Source organism: Taudactylus pleione, unplaced genomic scaffold (genome assembly GCF_031769625.1).
Source record: "Taudactylus pleione unplaced genomic scaffold, aTauple2 ptg000556l, whole genome shotgun sequence".
NCBI classification, from domain to species: Eukaryota; Metazoa; Chordata; class Amphibia; order Anura; family Myobatrachidae; genus Taudactylus; species Taudactylus pleione.
In genome coordinates this window covers 16,761,182-16,776,289 of record NW_028284958.1, presented here as the reverse complement: position 1 = coordinate 16,776,289, position 15,108 = coordinate 16,761,182, and the positions used below count along the sequence as shown (strand labels likewise).

At 46.0% G+C, this 15,108-nt stretch overlaps 1 protein-coding gene across 1 annotated transcript in view; it reads right to left on the bottom strand.

Moving 5' to 3' along the window:
• SYNM (synemin) overlaps window positions 1–8,437 on the bottom strand; it is a 45,682-nt gene extending 37,245 nt beyond the window's left edge. The window contains exon 1 of the mRNA XM_088452689.1: window positions 7,577–8,437. Coding sequence (XP_088308815.1) covers window positions 7,577–8,368 — 792 coding nt within the window. The 5' untranslated portion in view covers window positions 8,369–8,437. The remainder of the gene's footprint in view (window positions 1–7,576) is intronic.
• Between the last annotated feature and the right edge of the window lie 6,671 nt (window positions 8,438–15,108).

The following is a 15,108-nucleotide window of genomic DNA, read 5'->3' as shown; positions in this document are numbered from 1 at the left end:
GGAGAACCACTGGTAGACTAAAAGAGAGAATGGGAGAACATATCCGAAATATTAAAAAGGGTATGTTAACACATAGTCTCTCAGCTCATTTTGATGCAGTTCATAACAGAGACCCCTCCCATCTCTCTTTTTATTGTGGTTTGATATCCATCTCCCCTTTTTGGAGAAAGAATAATGAAGAAGAGAGGCTAGTTAAGGCCGAAATGAGGGCTATCTTCAAGTTAGGAACTCTTGGTCCCAAGGGACTAAACTCGGACTTTGAAGTCAATAGGACAGTGTGTTTGTTGGTTGCACATGCACAGTGGAGGCCAAGAGATGCAGAATAGTGGAATGCAGAGTGGGTTAGCTGCCGCAGGTCTGCTGTGGGAGACAAGAGATTGGGCAAAACATTATGACTGAAGTGGTGAGGTGACAGAAGCCAATGAATACCCGCTGATGATGCACTGAGTGACTGCTACAGAAGCACCAGCTGAGACTGAGAGCCGGAGACAATGTATCAGCACTGGGAGCCGTAGTTGAGATCCATGGAGGTTGTGAGTGAGTAAAAGAGGTGTAAAAGGTAGATGTCCCTACAGAGCTGCAGCACTATTGAAATTGTTTGGAACTATTGAGAACTGTTTGAGAGTTACTAAGACCTGTTAGAAATATTGCAAGTGTATGAGAGATACTAAGAATTATCGACAGATACTGAGAATCGCTATATGTCAAGTACTGTGTGATCCTGACTTATGCAATGGAGTGAGTTTGAGTAAACAGTCTAATATTAATTTTGTTTGAGCTACTAGAGAAACAGTGCCCGAGTTTGTCAGTGTAAAGAATGACAGCCATTTTGTGTTAATACTGAGCTGAGTTAAAGAGCACTTAAGGAATTATTGCTACGGTGTACTGCTAAGATGATTGTGATTTATTGCAAGTAGAACTGTGTTTATTGTACTTTACCATTGGAAAACCAAAGCGATTGCTCTCTGGAATCAGGAAAGAACAGTATTAGATATTAAGCTTAATGCTTTTACCAATTGCGGATTACAAATACATGCATGTTATAGGTTAGTGATCGTCCAGCAACAGAGTACTCGAATGACACAACTTATAATTAGAGTAAAATAATACTATTTATAGTTTTGAGGCTTTTGCTAAATCTGCTGAGTAATAGTAAGTGTTGTCATTACTGTATATTTGGGCTTTGTAAAGGCTAATGTGTGTTTAAAGTATAGTACATTGAGGTAACCGAGAAATTGCACTTTTCCTAGTTATAGCTAGAGAAGTGCTGCAGCAGCAAAGATAAAGAAGCCTGATTAACTATTGGAAATTGTTATTGCCTATTCACTACTGAATTGCTAACTACTGTATTGCAATTGCTATATTTCTTTGTGTACTGCAATCTCCTGTGATATGTATGGTGATCATAATTTTCATACAGTGACCTGCCTTAGATCTATGTCCTCCTACCCCCTTTAATAAATATACTTGGTTATTCTATTTGCCAAGGCTGTCACATTATGTCATTTACCTGTGTTTGTGTGGGGCTAGCCTTTCTGCTACAGCCTGAGGTGGATAAAGGCTGTAAAGTCATTGCAAAAGAAGGAGGAAGATCCGCTGGAGCTACCGTCCCGGCTGTAAGGTACCATCTACACCTAATTTATCTGTACCCGCTACAACATCCAAGGTACGACATTTATCTCTCTCTCTCCCTCCCTCTATATTTAAAAACAATGGCCCTCATTCAGAGCCGTACGCTCTGAGCAGAGCGCACGCTCTGAATGAGGGCCGGGCTCCATTTTCATGGAGCGTCCTCCTGGACGCTCGTATAGCTGTGGGTCACCACCCACAGCCTATACGAGCGTGCATTGTGATGGTCGCGATGGTCGAGACCATCGCGACCATCGAATTTGCGAGCCGGAGCCTGCGGTTGAGGTTTTCAACCGCAAGCTCCGGAGTGATTTTGGCTCTATCAGAGCCAAAATCACTCCCACTGACATCACTAGTGATGTCAGTGGGCCGGCTTCTGACGGGAGGCGTTCCCGTGGGAACGCCCCCGTCAGGGAGGCACGCCCCCGGCACGCCCACCAAAGGGGGCGTGCTGTCAATCAACATTGACAACTCGCCCCCTTTGATCGGACACAACGAGCGAAGGACTTTCCTTCGCTCGGCGCGTCTGGCGCATGCGCACGACGGAGCTCCCTCCGTCGTGCGCATGCTCAGTCCATAACATCGACCCACTTGCGAGCGGACAGCCGCTCGCGAGTGGGTCTGAATCAGGCCCAATGTCTTGCTCTCACAGTAATGAAGAGCATCAGCAGGGGTGCTCTTCTCCACTTGCATGTATGCTCCAACACCTCACATGCAAGTTAAATTCAGTCAGAAATTACGAGAGGCCCTCACCAGGTTAGCTGACAAAACAGCAGTATTTACTTCTTTAAGGAAGGTGAACAAGATCAACGTTTGGATCCACTCAGGGATTTTAATCATGATCACAAGATCACAGGTGCAGGTAAACTCACTGTGTGGTGATCCCAGAATAAATAGCAGCCAAATTATATTTATATATATTTACTTCACCTGCCTGTTGGATGATAATGTGACATTTTCATGGAAAAAGTTACAGTTGCCAGATTCATGCCATAAGACTGTTGCAGTAATAGCTGAATCTGGAAGGTAGACGTCAGTAATAGTGATCTGCTAATAGCACAGTGTTGTCATCACATAACCCAAACTATCTCAGGGGACAAGTGTCTGCATTCTGTCAAGTCACATACTGGCACCAACAAAATAACTGGGAGGTAAGGTTGGGGAAAGGCACGCAATATAGCATTTTGTGACTTTACAGTGTCTTGTTTACACAATGAAAATACTAATGTGGGAGGTAGTGAAGGGATCTATTATATAATCCACTATCTGTATGTCTGTATGCACGGTTCGGGCCACACATGTCACGCAGATCACCGTGCGAGCTGATTGATAAAAAATACCGTTACTGACTTTGCCTCAGGACATGTGATCTGTAGCAACGATCAGATAAATATATTACAATACTACTTATTCAATAACAAGTTCAAGTCTATTTGCTCGAGACCTGGCAACTAACAGGTCAAAAATACTAGTATGTAATACAGTATATGCTTGAATGTGATGGTATGGGGCATATTCAATAAGTGGCAGGTTATCCTTGTATAAAAATATTGCAGGAGAATATTAGTTGTTTTTACTTGCGTACTATAGGGGTGCCAGCAGAGCTGCAATGAGAAATTGTGAGGCCTGGGACTAACAAAATGGACAGCCCCCCCATGTTCCTGCAACTCCAGCCCTGCAGAGACAGAAGGGGTGCTGACTGGAGAGACAAAAGGGGTGCTGGCTGGAGAGACAGAAGGGGTGCTGGCTGGAGAGACAGAAGGGGTGCTGGCTGGAGAAGCAGAAGGGGTGCTGGCTTGAGAGACAGAAGGAGTGCTGACTGGAGAGACACAAGGAGTGCTGGCTGGAGAGACAGAAGGAAGGCTAACTGGAAAGACTGAAGGGGCACATGTCTCTCCAGCTCCAGCCAGCCCCCTTCTGTCTCTCCAGCCAGCACCCCTTCTGTCTCTCCAGCCAGCACCTCTTCTGTCTCTCCAGCCAGCACCCCTTCAGTCTCTCCAGTCAGCCTTCCTTGTCTCTCCAGCCAGCACTCCTTGTGTCTCTCCAGTCAGCACTCCTTCTGTCTCTCAAGCCAGCACCCCTTCTGGTTCTCCAGCCAGAGCCCCTTCTGTCTCTCCAGCCAGCACCCCTTCTGTCTCTCCAGCCAGCACCCCTTTTGTCTCTCCAGTCAGCACCCTTCTGTCTCTCCAGCTCCAGCCTCATTGTGTCTCTCCAGCTGGCCAATGTCTCTCCAGTCCCCTTCTGTCTCTCCAGCCAGCATCCCTTTTGTTTCTCCAGTCAGCACCCCTTCTGTCTCTCCAGTTCCAGCCTCATTGTGTCTCTCCAGCTGGCCAATGTCTCTCCAGCCCCCTTCTGTCTCTCCAGCCAGCACCCCTTCTGTCTCTCCAGCCAGCACCCCTTCTGTCTCTCCAGCCAGCACCCCTTCAGTCTCTCCAGTCAGCCTTCCTTCTGTCTCTCCAGCCAGCACTCCATGTGTCTCTCCAGTCAGCACTACTTCTGTCTCTCAAGCCAGCACCCCTTCTGTTTCTCCAGCCAGCACCCCTTCTGTCTCTCCAGCCAGCATCCCTTCTGTCTCTCCAGCCAGCACCCCTTTTGTCTCTCCAGTCAGCACCCCTTCTGTCTCTCCAGCTCCAGCCTCATTGTGTCTCTCCAGCTGGCCAATGTCTCTCCAGTCCCCTTCTGTCTCTCTAGCTACCGTGTCTCTACATCCCCCTTTGTCTCTCCAGCCTCCTTGTCTCTCCAGCTCCAGCCTCCTTGTCTCTCCAGCTGCCCACTGTCTCTCCAGATTTCTTCTGTCTCTACAGCTCTAGCCTCCTTGTGTCTCTGCAGCCCCAGCATGACTCTTCAGACCCAGCATGTCTCCCAAGCCCAAATGTGTGTCTCTCCTGCCCCAGTGTGTCTCTCCAGCCTTCATCTGTATCTCCAGCCTCATCTGTCTCTTCAGCTGCCTTGTGTCTCTCCAGCTTTCTTCTGTCTGCCCAGCTCCAGCCTCCTTGTGTCTGTCCAGTCCCAGAATGTTTCTGGAGCCCAGGGATGTGTCTCTGGAGTCTCAGCGAGTGTCTCTGGAGCCCCAGTGTGTCTTCCAGTCCCAGCGTGTATCATCCGAGTCCCAGCATGTGTCTCTCCAGCCACAGTGTGTGTCTCTCCAACCCCTTTGTCACCGGGCCTGTGAATCGACCCAACACAGGGGGGAGCCAGGGACTGTAGGACTGGCTAGTCACTGAGGGGAGCTCGGTTTTCAGCAGTCTCCCCTCTGGTTTTCCTCCCATACTAACTTACTATGTACACAGCTGCACATAGCATGAGTTTCACTTCCAAGCTGTCACATGAAAATTGGACTAAACAGGCATAACTCTCAATCACTGGGCCCAATAGCATAATAAATGCAGACAATCCTTAAGGTCTTATTGCAGCAATAAGCGGTGATAAGAAATAAGTATTGGGTCTAAAACCTGATAATTAATAAATATGCCCCTCAAAGGTATTTAGATTCCACACTTTGCCTATTACATTTATACAACAGGAGATGGAAAACAGCACAAACCATTTCAAAATAACATTGTAGAATCCTAATTAAATAGTTTTTAAATAATTAGCAGCAAGATGCATAATCTTATCTTAACATTTGTAGGCCCCATATCAAATATTTGGTAAGGACTCCCTGTGCTACCACTGTAAAAAAAATACATATGTGGCTTTAACAGGGAAGGCAGGCTCACTAATAGTCTGTTAGCACTACAATAGCTGACTCCATATGCAAAGCATGACAACAGCGTGGGGACAAACCAATAAGGAAACTGGGTTAGGACCATTATCCATCCCTTTTATTTGCTCTACCATCCCAGGGTATAGAAACACTGGTAATTTCCAACATTGAGTATTTTTGCAACACAGCCCTGTACCAAGGCCCATGGTGGGCATTCACCATGTTGGTATACATCCAAGTGAAAAACTATGGGGGAGGTTCATTTTGCGTAAGGTTCCAATGAAACCTCACGCGCTAATATAACATTTGTTACCTAGGCAGCTTTCTCTCCCGTAATTACCTGCAAAGTCAGCAGCCACACAATGCGCAAGGTTCTGACAGACAAGATATTTTTCCTATAATATTAGCTTTAAAAAACACAGGGCCTGATTTTGAGATGCACGTTCATCCAATGATGAACGTACATCTCCGTTGGTTAGGGGTCTGCGCCTGCGCCTGCGCAGAGCCCGTGCCGTGCATGTGCAGAACGGGTCCTGCGGTTATGGCAGACGCTTCTGAAGTGACCAGCGCCCAGTCTGGCTGCGGGAAGCTCCAGCTCCCGCAGTCTAATCAATGGAGCAAACATCATGACCATTGGTCGTGATGGTGCTCGCAAATGCAGCAATAATAAATATGTTGATCAAATGCAACAAGATCCCTAGAAAGTCAGTCATCATGGTGATCAAGGAGAACTTTACTTTTTCTTATAAGAAAAACATACCATTTAAACTGAAGAATCATCCACATAATACCCCCCACCCCAAATCACAGTCCATTCTGCACAGCAAGGAGAGGTGTGGAACAAGAGCAGTGTTGTCAGTATATGTCTCTTGTTACACTGGCCAAGTCAGACTGTCTATATATCTACAGCAGGTGCCTGAGCATGCAGTTTATATTGAATACACCCACTCACTACAGATTTTGGAAGGATTAATGTTTATGGAAAACTATTATTAGCTCATAGACAAATATACCATGTTTGGAAATACAATAGGGTTAAGCATTAGTTGGGCTGGGACCTTAGGATACAATAGGTCTATGTATAAGTATTGGGCAAAATTCCCCAGTAAAGGAAGAGATACAGGTGGAGGGCCTCTGTCACTCTTATTTGTTTGTTTTTTCTTTGGTGGGTAACTGACTGAAGGGTGGTCTTAACAGCAGTATGGGTCCTGGGCAAAGCAATGCGCTGGGGCTCCTACCCACCCAATCACGGGAAACAAATGTAAATGGTCAATAAAATAAAATTAAACCTTCCTGCATGCCCATCAGACCTCCCACATAGGTCGTGGGTTCAATTCCCACCACGGCCCTAACTGTGTGGAGTTTGTATATTCTCCCTGTGCTTGCGTGGGTTTCCTCCGGGTACTCCGGTTTCCTCCCACACTCCAAAAATATACTGGTAGGTTAATTGGCTCCCAACAAAAAAATTAACCCTAGTGTGTATGTGTGTGTGCATGTGATAGGGAATATAGATTGTAAGCTCCACTGGGGCAGGGACTGATGTGAATGGTCAACTATTCTCTGTAAAGCGCTGCGGAATATGTGTGCGCTATATAAATAACTGATAATAATAATAATAATAATATGCAGAGAGACTGTCTGACAGGTCTGAAGCCGGTGGATGAAGTGAAACTGGGACTGAGGTAAGTACTCGTCACCGGGGGGGTGGGGTGGGGGAAGTTAGATCAGTATACAGTGCACCGGTGGCCGGCTTATAAAAATATCACAAATTTACCAACTGGCAGCAGCTGCAGGGGGGTGGGTATGGTGGGCCCTACAAGCTTCGAGCCCTTGGGCAACTGCCCAACAAGCCCAATGGAAGAGATGGCCCTGACTGACTGTTGGTATGATAATGTACTATAAGGTGGGCACAGGGGGAGGACACAGGCAGAGAAAAACATGTTAGTGAAATGAAAATATAAGTTGTGCATAAATAAGAAGTCTATATTATATCTTGAAAAAGAAAAAAAATGATCGGCCTATGACAAAATAGAGTAGAGGATATATCGATTCTAAAGTGAGAATAATAAGTTATTTAAAAAGAAACACTGCTCATTTTTAATATTATAATATTATTAATATTACACATAATAATTTTCCACATAATAATATTCCACAATGCTAAAGTCTATTCTCTAGGATGATAATTCCCCACACAGGATAATCTTACATAAATAAATGTTTTACTGCTGGTACACTTACCTGATATTCCTCCACCTCCAGTCTGTATTTCTCCTTCATCCTAAGCAGTTCTCCTTCCAGCATCTTCTGGATCCCCAGCAGCTCCTCATACTCTCTGCGCAATTCCTCTACCTGCAACCTCTGTATCCTAACTGTCTCCTCCGCCCCATGTCTGTCTTCCTCACTCAGCCTTAGGCTGCTCTCCAGTTCCTCAATCTTCTTCTGATAGATGAAGAAAGCATCTTTCCAGGACTCTGACAGCTCCAGTGAGAAGCTCTGCACGTCTGTCAGTCTCAGCCTAGGTTGTGCCACCTCCTGCATGGTAATTTGCAATGGAATCTGGAGGGCCTGATCTCTCAGAGCTAACAATTCCTCTTGTTGGGAACCCTGGAGCATCTGACGTTCCTGTTGAAGGCGAAAATACAGTTCCTCCAGTGCTGCTTGGCTGCTCTTTGCTTGCTGCAGATCTTGCTTGTGAAGTGTCAGCTGTTGGTCAATTTTAAGCCTCATGGCTCTCACTTGCTCCCACAATTCCTGCAAGTTCTGCAACTCCAGCCAGATGTTCTCTTTCTGTATCTCTGCTTCACATGTCTGTACAGTGAGTTCTTCCACTTTCATCCTCAGCTTGCCGACCTCCGTGTGGTACCCCTGTGCACATTCTGCTCCTCGCTCCAGGCGAAGCCTGTGAATCTCTTCTACCAGCACTTGGTTCTCCTCTTCTAGCTGCCTCACTCTGGAGAGGTACTGGTCCAACCGCTTATTTAAGTCATTTAGCTGGGATTTCTCATCTCCAAACCCTCTTCTTACATACATGTTTAGGACCAGTATAATTCCTATAAACTCTTATATTTTGTGTATCAGTGAAAATATCCTTCCTACAAATTGTAGGTCTCTTTTTCCCAAAACTGCCCAGAGAGATCTGAGTCCCTTACTGAAGTGAAACAGAATAAGCCTTCAGAGCTGCGGGGAGTGACAATTAATGAAGGAGGAGTCCACTGACACTGGGCTCCTGAACTAGGACTTCCAAAAAGAGTTGCATTGAAAACAAAAAAGGGATGATAGCACTATACTGTCTGCAGTGAGACAGCGCCACCTGCTGGGACAAGGCTTTTCTATCACAAAATGAGAGTGAATGGTGCCTTTCACACCTATGGGTTCTAAGATTGCACTGCACTGCTTATTTGTCAGAATGCAGCAGGTGTTATTACAGATTATGTAGAGATTTCTCTTTTTGTTCTAAATGCTGTTTAACAGGTTGGGTATATGTTGTCATGCAAAATAATGTCAACATGTTTAGAATGTCGACATTCAGCTTGTCTACATGTTCAAAAGTGTTAACAAATTACATGTCAACATCCACAATGTTGACACATTTTTATTGTTGACATTCTGAATGTTAACTTGCTTTCTGGAAACTTTTAAACCATATATAAGATACAGTTGTGTAATAAATGTCACTTCAATAAAATGTCATTAATATTTATCGCTGTCTTATTCATTTGGATTCACTGTATGTCTTACTTGCTCATTTTTCATAACTCCCTTCGAGGGGATCGAATAGTGGGGTGCGGTGAAGCTATGTACCTCATTTTGCCCCCACCCCCTCGCTGACCATACTATTACCCAGTGAGAGTGGTGCCACAATGATGCATATCACTGCAAATTGCATCAGCAAGCTCCAGCAACTACCCCAGTGAAAGAGGACGAGGGACACAGGAGTATGGCCTACTAACCTGGGAATCTGGGAGAACTCCCCAATATTAGTCATCTAGACATTCCTGGAGAGTAGGCATTGTATGTTCAAGCCTTAAGCTGGGTACACACCTGACAGATATATCTGCAGATCGAGTGATCTGCAGCTATATTTGCAGATGATGGTCGTTCATACACTCATATGTCTTCTGGCCGCGGGTCCCACTGGCCGGGGGGCGTGTTGCGCCCCCCTCCCTGCGGCCTCTGCAGCAAGTGTACGGGTTGCCGGCAGATCGCCCGTACACACAGCACGATGCGCAGATATATCTGCCATCAGCTCTGCAGCTGAGCCAATGCAATATGTCTGTGAACGACGTAGTTCACAGACATATCGCTGGTACACACAGGACCTCATTCAGAGCAGCTTGCAAAATATGAGCGCTCGCTCTGAATGAGGGCGACCGCTTCTATGTACAGAGCCGGCCTCCTGGCCGCTCGCTAGGCTGTGGGTGACCACCCACAGCTTTAGCAAGCGGCCAGGTTGATGGTCGCGATGGTCAAGACCTTGTGGTAGGGTCTCGTCTACCGCAATGCCCCAGTGAGCTTTCGGCTCTATTAGAGCCGGAAGCTCACCACTGACATTAAGAGTGATGTCAGTAGGGCCGCCCCCAAACGGCAGGCATTCCGTTGGGAACGCCTCCGTATGTGTAGCCACCCCCCGCCCCGCCTACAAAACGGGGCGAGTTGTCGATCACCATCGACAGCCGCCCCTTTTGTAGTGAGTCCCGGAGCGAGATCATTTCTCTCTCGCTCCGTGGCTTGTGCACGCGCAGTGCGGCCTCTGCGCGTGCACAGGGCCTCAACATCGACCCGCTTGCGAGCGCATAGGAGCTTGCGAACGGGTCTGAACAGTGGCGTAACTATGGTATTTGGAGCCCAGGGCAAATTTGAAAAGGGAGCACCCCCCCTCTCCACCACCATCCCGATATGTGCGCGTGCCGAAAAAAATGGGCGTGGTCACTTAAAATGGGGCGTGTCAACATGACACACCCCTTTATTTTCACGCTGAACATTCCTATCCATATGCACCTTAACCCCAGTAGTACCCCTTATACAGTACCCCCAGTATGCAGTTGTGGTCCCTCTTATGCAGGCCCATAGTAGTGCCCCTTATACAGTATCCCCAGCAGTGGTCCCCCTTATACAGCCCCCAATTAGTTCCCCTTACTCAGTGCCTCCAGTAGTGGTCCCCCTGCAATGCAGTGCGCATCGCCGCCAGCGCTGGCGGCGATGCGTGTGTTATGCACAGCCTGAGCCCGCCTCCTGGCGCTATTGGGCAAGCGCTCAGGGGGGGAGAACGGGCTCAGGCGTGCAGCACAGGACCGGCGCTGGAAGCCTAGTTACGCCACTGGGTCTGAATGAGACCCACTGTCCGACGGGCACCCCATATGAAGCCTAGTTACGCCACTGGGTCTGAATGAGACCCACTGTCCGACGGGCACCCCATATATTGCCTGATCAATTGATCGGCCAATATATCTGCCAGTGTGTACCCAGCATAAGATTAATTTATGGATGTGAAAAAATGCTGGGGCACGGCACAAAAGCTGTTATTTCCTGCTGTGTGACATTATAAGCCTGTATGTGTGTCTATTATATAGATGTGGATTAGTGTAGCAATATAAAGATGACTGTGGGAGGGGAACATTTTTGCTTATTATGGCGGCTGGAACTCTCCATAGGTTGGGGAATTTCATACGGAGTATGAGATATACACTATAATGCACCTGGTTCTGCACATGAATACAAAAATTACTAAGGGGTTCTGCAGACTGCACACACATAACTGCCAACATTCCTGATGTTTTAAGGGTCAAAAGGAAGAAGGCTGCTTAACCAGAAACTAGGTGTGACAGAGCCCAAATAAAGCTATGTTTGGGTCAATGAAGGCAAGCTCTGTCCAATCCGGAATGTTACCAGGTATGAAGAGATTTGTTTAGGAATTAGTCCGGAAGGATATAGATGTTGGGACATGGATTGGATGCTTTATGCTGTGTAGACTCATAAGCCAAAGTAAAGCAAGTGTAAAAATATTTGGAAATCAAGGCAGCCTCAAAGTCCCTTTATTGTTACATAAGAATAAAAAGAACAACATTTTAGAAGAAAAAAATTACAAATGATTTAAATGAGGGTTGAAATGAGACAACAGGAAGCTTAGAGATGATGTGTTAACGTTTGCAAACATGCGCTATTTATCTTCGGAGAGAGCATTTACAAAATGACACTCAAAGAGAGAATTGAAATCAGCGCGATATGCGTAGAACACCTCTGAAACATTCAGGCTAAGGTGGCTGTGACCAATATATTTGGCAATTATTCCTTACACTGCATAGAGGTGCACATGAAAATAAGCAAAGTTTGCCTAAGAGGTGATGTCCGGTCGTACACTGCACTGAGCTGGATTTCAACCAGAGTATATGTGCAATAAATATCAGTGTAGAGCTTGCGCAAACTGATATGTGCCCGCAGTGCGTCAATAAAGCTGGCTACACACTATACAATGTATAGTATGATATATTGTACCGACGCAGATCAGAATGATATATGGCACACATCGTATAGTGTGTACACCTACTCTGTTGTTCACGAGAGTAGTTCATCTGCACAGCAATGCAATAAAGACGCGGTGCTGTTACATGCATACATTGCGCCATCGTACGCCGGATAGTGCATTGTGTACGCCACACGCGATATATTGTTATATCGTCCTCTATTTCACTGGGTCACACCGTCATATCTGCACCCAGCTTACCCAGCTTAAGTTACACTGTATATGCAAATAACACTGCACAACAATGAAAAAGTTTCCGATGTGAAAATAGTTACTTCTAATTGATTTCAGCATGCAAAGAATGAATATGACATTTAAAACTCTGTTAGCTCTGAGTTCCGAGATATAGCCCATTTATGACGATGTAGGGGTATTCCTAGTGAAGTGGGCAGAATGGAGAGAATCTTACCAGCAATCTGCGTTCCGCGCAGAGGGGGCGGGGCCTAATGACCCAATTAAATGAATCAGTTATTTGTCCCCTCCCCTATTCAAATATATGCGATTCACGGGATTACCCACACAAGATAACTGTGGTGCACTGAGTGACAAGCATAGTGTGCGATTCCACCAAGACATTTCAGCAATGGAACAAAGATATCAGGGTAGGTGAATCACTACTGTTGGACAGTGACAAGAGATGCCCCAGAAGAGGAGTACAAGCGACAAGCAAAGAGAAAGCACCCCCATGAATAGGCCACTATATTAGATAGTACTTTCGTAAGCTGTATGCTTGTTTCGTATGCTGTATGTTTGTTTCATTTTGTGTTCTTATTTGTGATTGATTGAATTAAAACAACTGTTATTTATGTTCTATCAAGAAAATATCATATTATTTTAAAATAGCTTTTCACTATGACTAATGTACATACAGTATAGTGCAAGTAGTGTAGCTCAAAAAATAGTGCTAGTAAAACATTTTGAAATCATTTTAGTTTTTCTTGACCTCAAATTAGTAATGTATGACTATTTTTAGAAAGGAAACAAATTAAAAGTATTAATTTGTTGTACAGTGTAATTACTACTGTTGTTCAATATTTAATCTCTATCTTTAATGCATTAAGGCATTCCTATGGATGTCTACCTTTTGTGGCGCTAGATGTCCCAATCTGGTCACGAGTTACCTAAAGTTTAAATCATAAAATGTTTTTCTATAGCATATATATAACATACTAGTATACCTGCATATCTTACAGGTTTTACAAAATAATGAGAGATATGGTAAGAACTTACCCTTGTTATCTCTCTTTCTTCGAAGTCCATAGGATCCACAGGGTTGACCTTGGGGTATAGGTTGGGAACCAGATCCAGGCACCACGCAGTTAAAGCTTTTAGCTCCCAGGATGCACTGGGTCCACTCTCCCTATAACCTCGCCCCCAAGCCAGAGGCACCTCAGTTTGTAAGTAGCCAAAGGCCGGAGGAGGAAACAAAGAGAGAGAAGACTGGAACACTCAAGAACCATACTCACAGAGAAGGAGACGGGAAACCGGTGACCAGTAACACAGCCCATATGAAGCCAGGTGCGTCAGGGCGGGTGCCCTGTGGACCCTATGGACTTCGAAGAAAGAGAGATAACAAGGGTAAGTTCTTACAATATCTCTAATTTTCTTCTTCAGGGTCCATAGGGGGTCAACAGGGTTGACATTGGAGATGTCCCAAAGCAGTCCTTATAAGGGACTGTGATGAGACTAGAATCCATCACCCAAAGAAAGCATCCTGAGAGGCAAAGGAATCCAATGCATAGATCCTTAGAAAGGTGTGGACAGAAGACCACGTGGCCACCTTGCAAGGCAGAACAGCCGAGGTGCCACAGCGAGCCGCCCATGAGGGGCCCACAGCCCGAGTAGAATAAGCATCAACAGAAACAGAAAGGCCTTCCTATGTGTAGGCCCCTGAGATGGACATACGAAGCCATCTAGCCAATGTCTGTTTATCGGCCGGTCCGTCTCTCCTGTGAAATCCATAGACTACAAATAAGGAGTCTGATGTCCTGAAGAAAGTTGAACAGACCACGAAAATCCGGAGAGGACGGACCACAGTCAATGAGGCCACCCCAGCCGAATGAACTGGAGACTGAAATGTCGGTACAATAAGTTACTGAATAATATGGAACTTAAAGAACCCTGTAGGAAAAAACACAGGGCCAGTGCGACTCACAACCCTGTCTTGGTGAAGTATCCAGGAGAGGGAGCCACATGAGAATGCTCCTAATTCCTCCATTCTCCTGGCAGATGTAAACACCATAAGAGAGTCTAAGCCATAAACCACGTAAGGTCTATCAAAACTAGTGGTTCTAATGGAAGCCACAGGACGACACAAAGAACCACTGCCAAATCCCAAGGAGCCCCTAGGGGGGATAAAGGGAGGTAGAATTTAGAAAACACCTTGAAGGAGGGTATGGATACCCGAGAGTGAAGCAATTCCACATTCGAACTATAATGACAGTGCAGAGACCCGTACTTTCAGGAAGGCCAGGCGGAGGGAGAGACTCAAGCCAGCTGGAAGGAATGCCAAAACTTCTGGAAATCCTAAACACCTGAGGATCGTAACTACAGGTACGATACCATAAGAATTATGTATACGACATTCTGGGGTAGAGCCCAGCAAAAGCTGGCCTACATGCTCTAAACATCCCGATGATGACAGAGCCAGAGAAGCCTTAGGACCATAGTAGGGACGCAGTCAAAGACTAACGATCCAGGTCCAGAGAAAGCAAGGACCCGTAGACAACAGGTCCGGATATTGAAACAGCAGGAACGGAATGTCAATGGGAAGACTCCAAAAATCTAAATACCAGTGACATCTGGGGCAATCTGCAGCCACCAGCAGGAAAGTACCTCCGTCTCGATTGAAACTTCCGAAGACCTCGAGAAAGAAGGGAGACCGGAGGAAACAGGTATACAAAGTGGAAGGTCCCCTTTACTGACAACGCGTCAACGAAGGTTGCTTCAGTACCTCTACTTCTGGACCCTAACACCGGCAGTGTGTGATAGAGTCAGGAGGCCATGAGGACCACCTCTGGGAGGCCCCCTCCGGGTCACTAGGAGTTGAAACCTCTCTTGGAGAAGAGACCAGTCCCCGGCATGCACTTCGTGATGGCTGAGGAAGTCCACTTCCCAATGGAAAACTCCTGGAATGAACACTGCAGAGAAGGCCGAGAGTAGACCCTTGGAATGTATGGCATTCCTGTCATTGCTGCCCAACTACGAGTGTGTACTAGATGTAAGCCACCATTGTGACATTATCGTACTT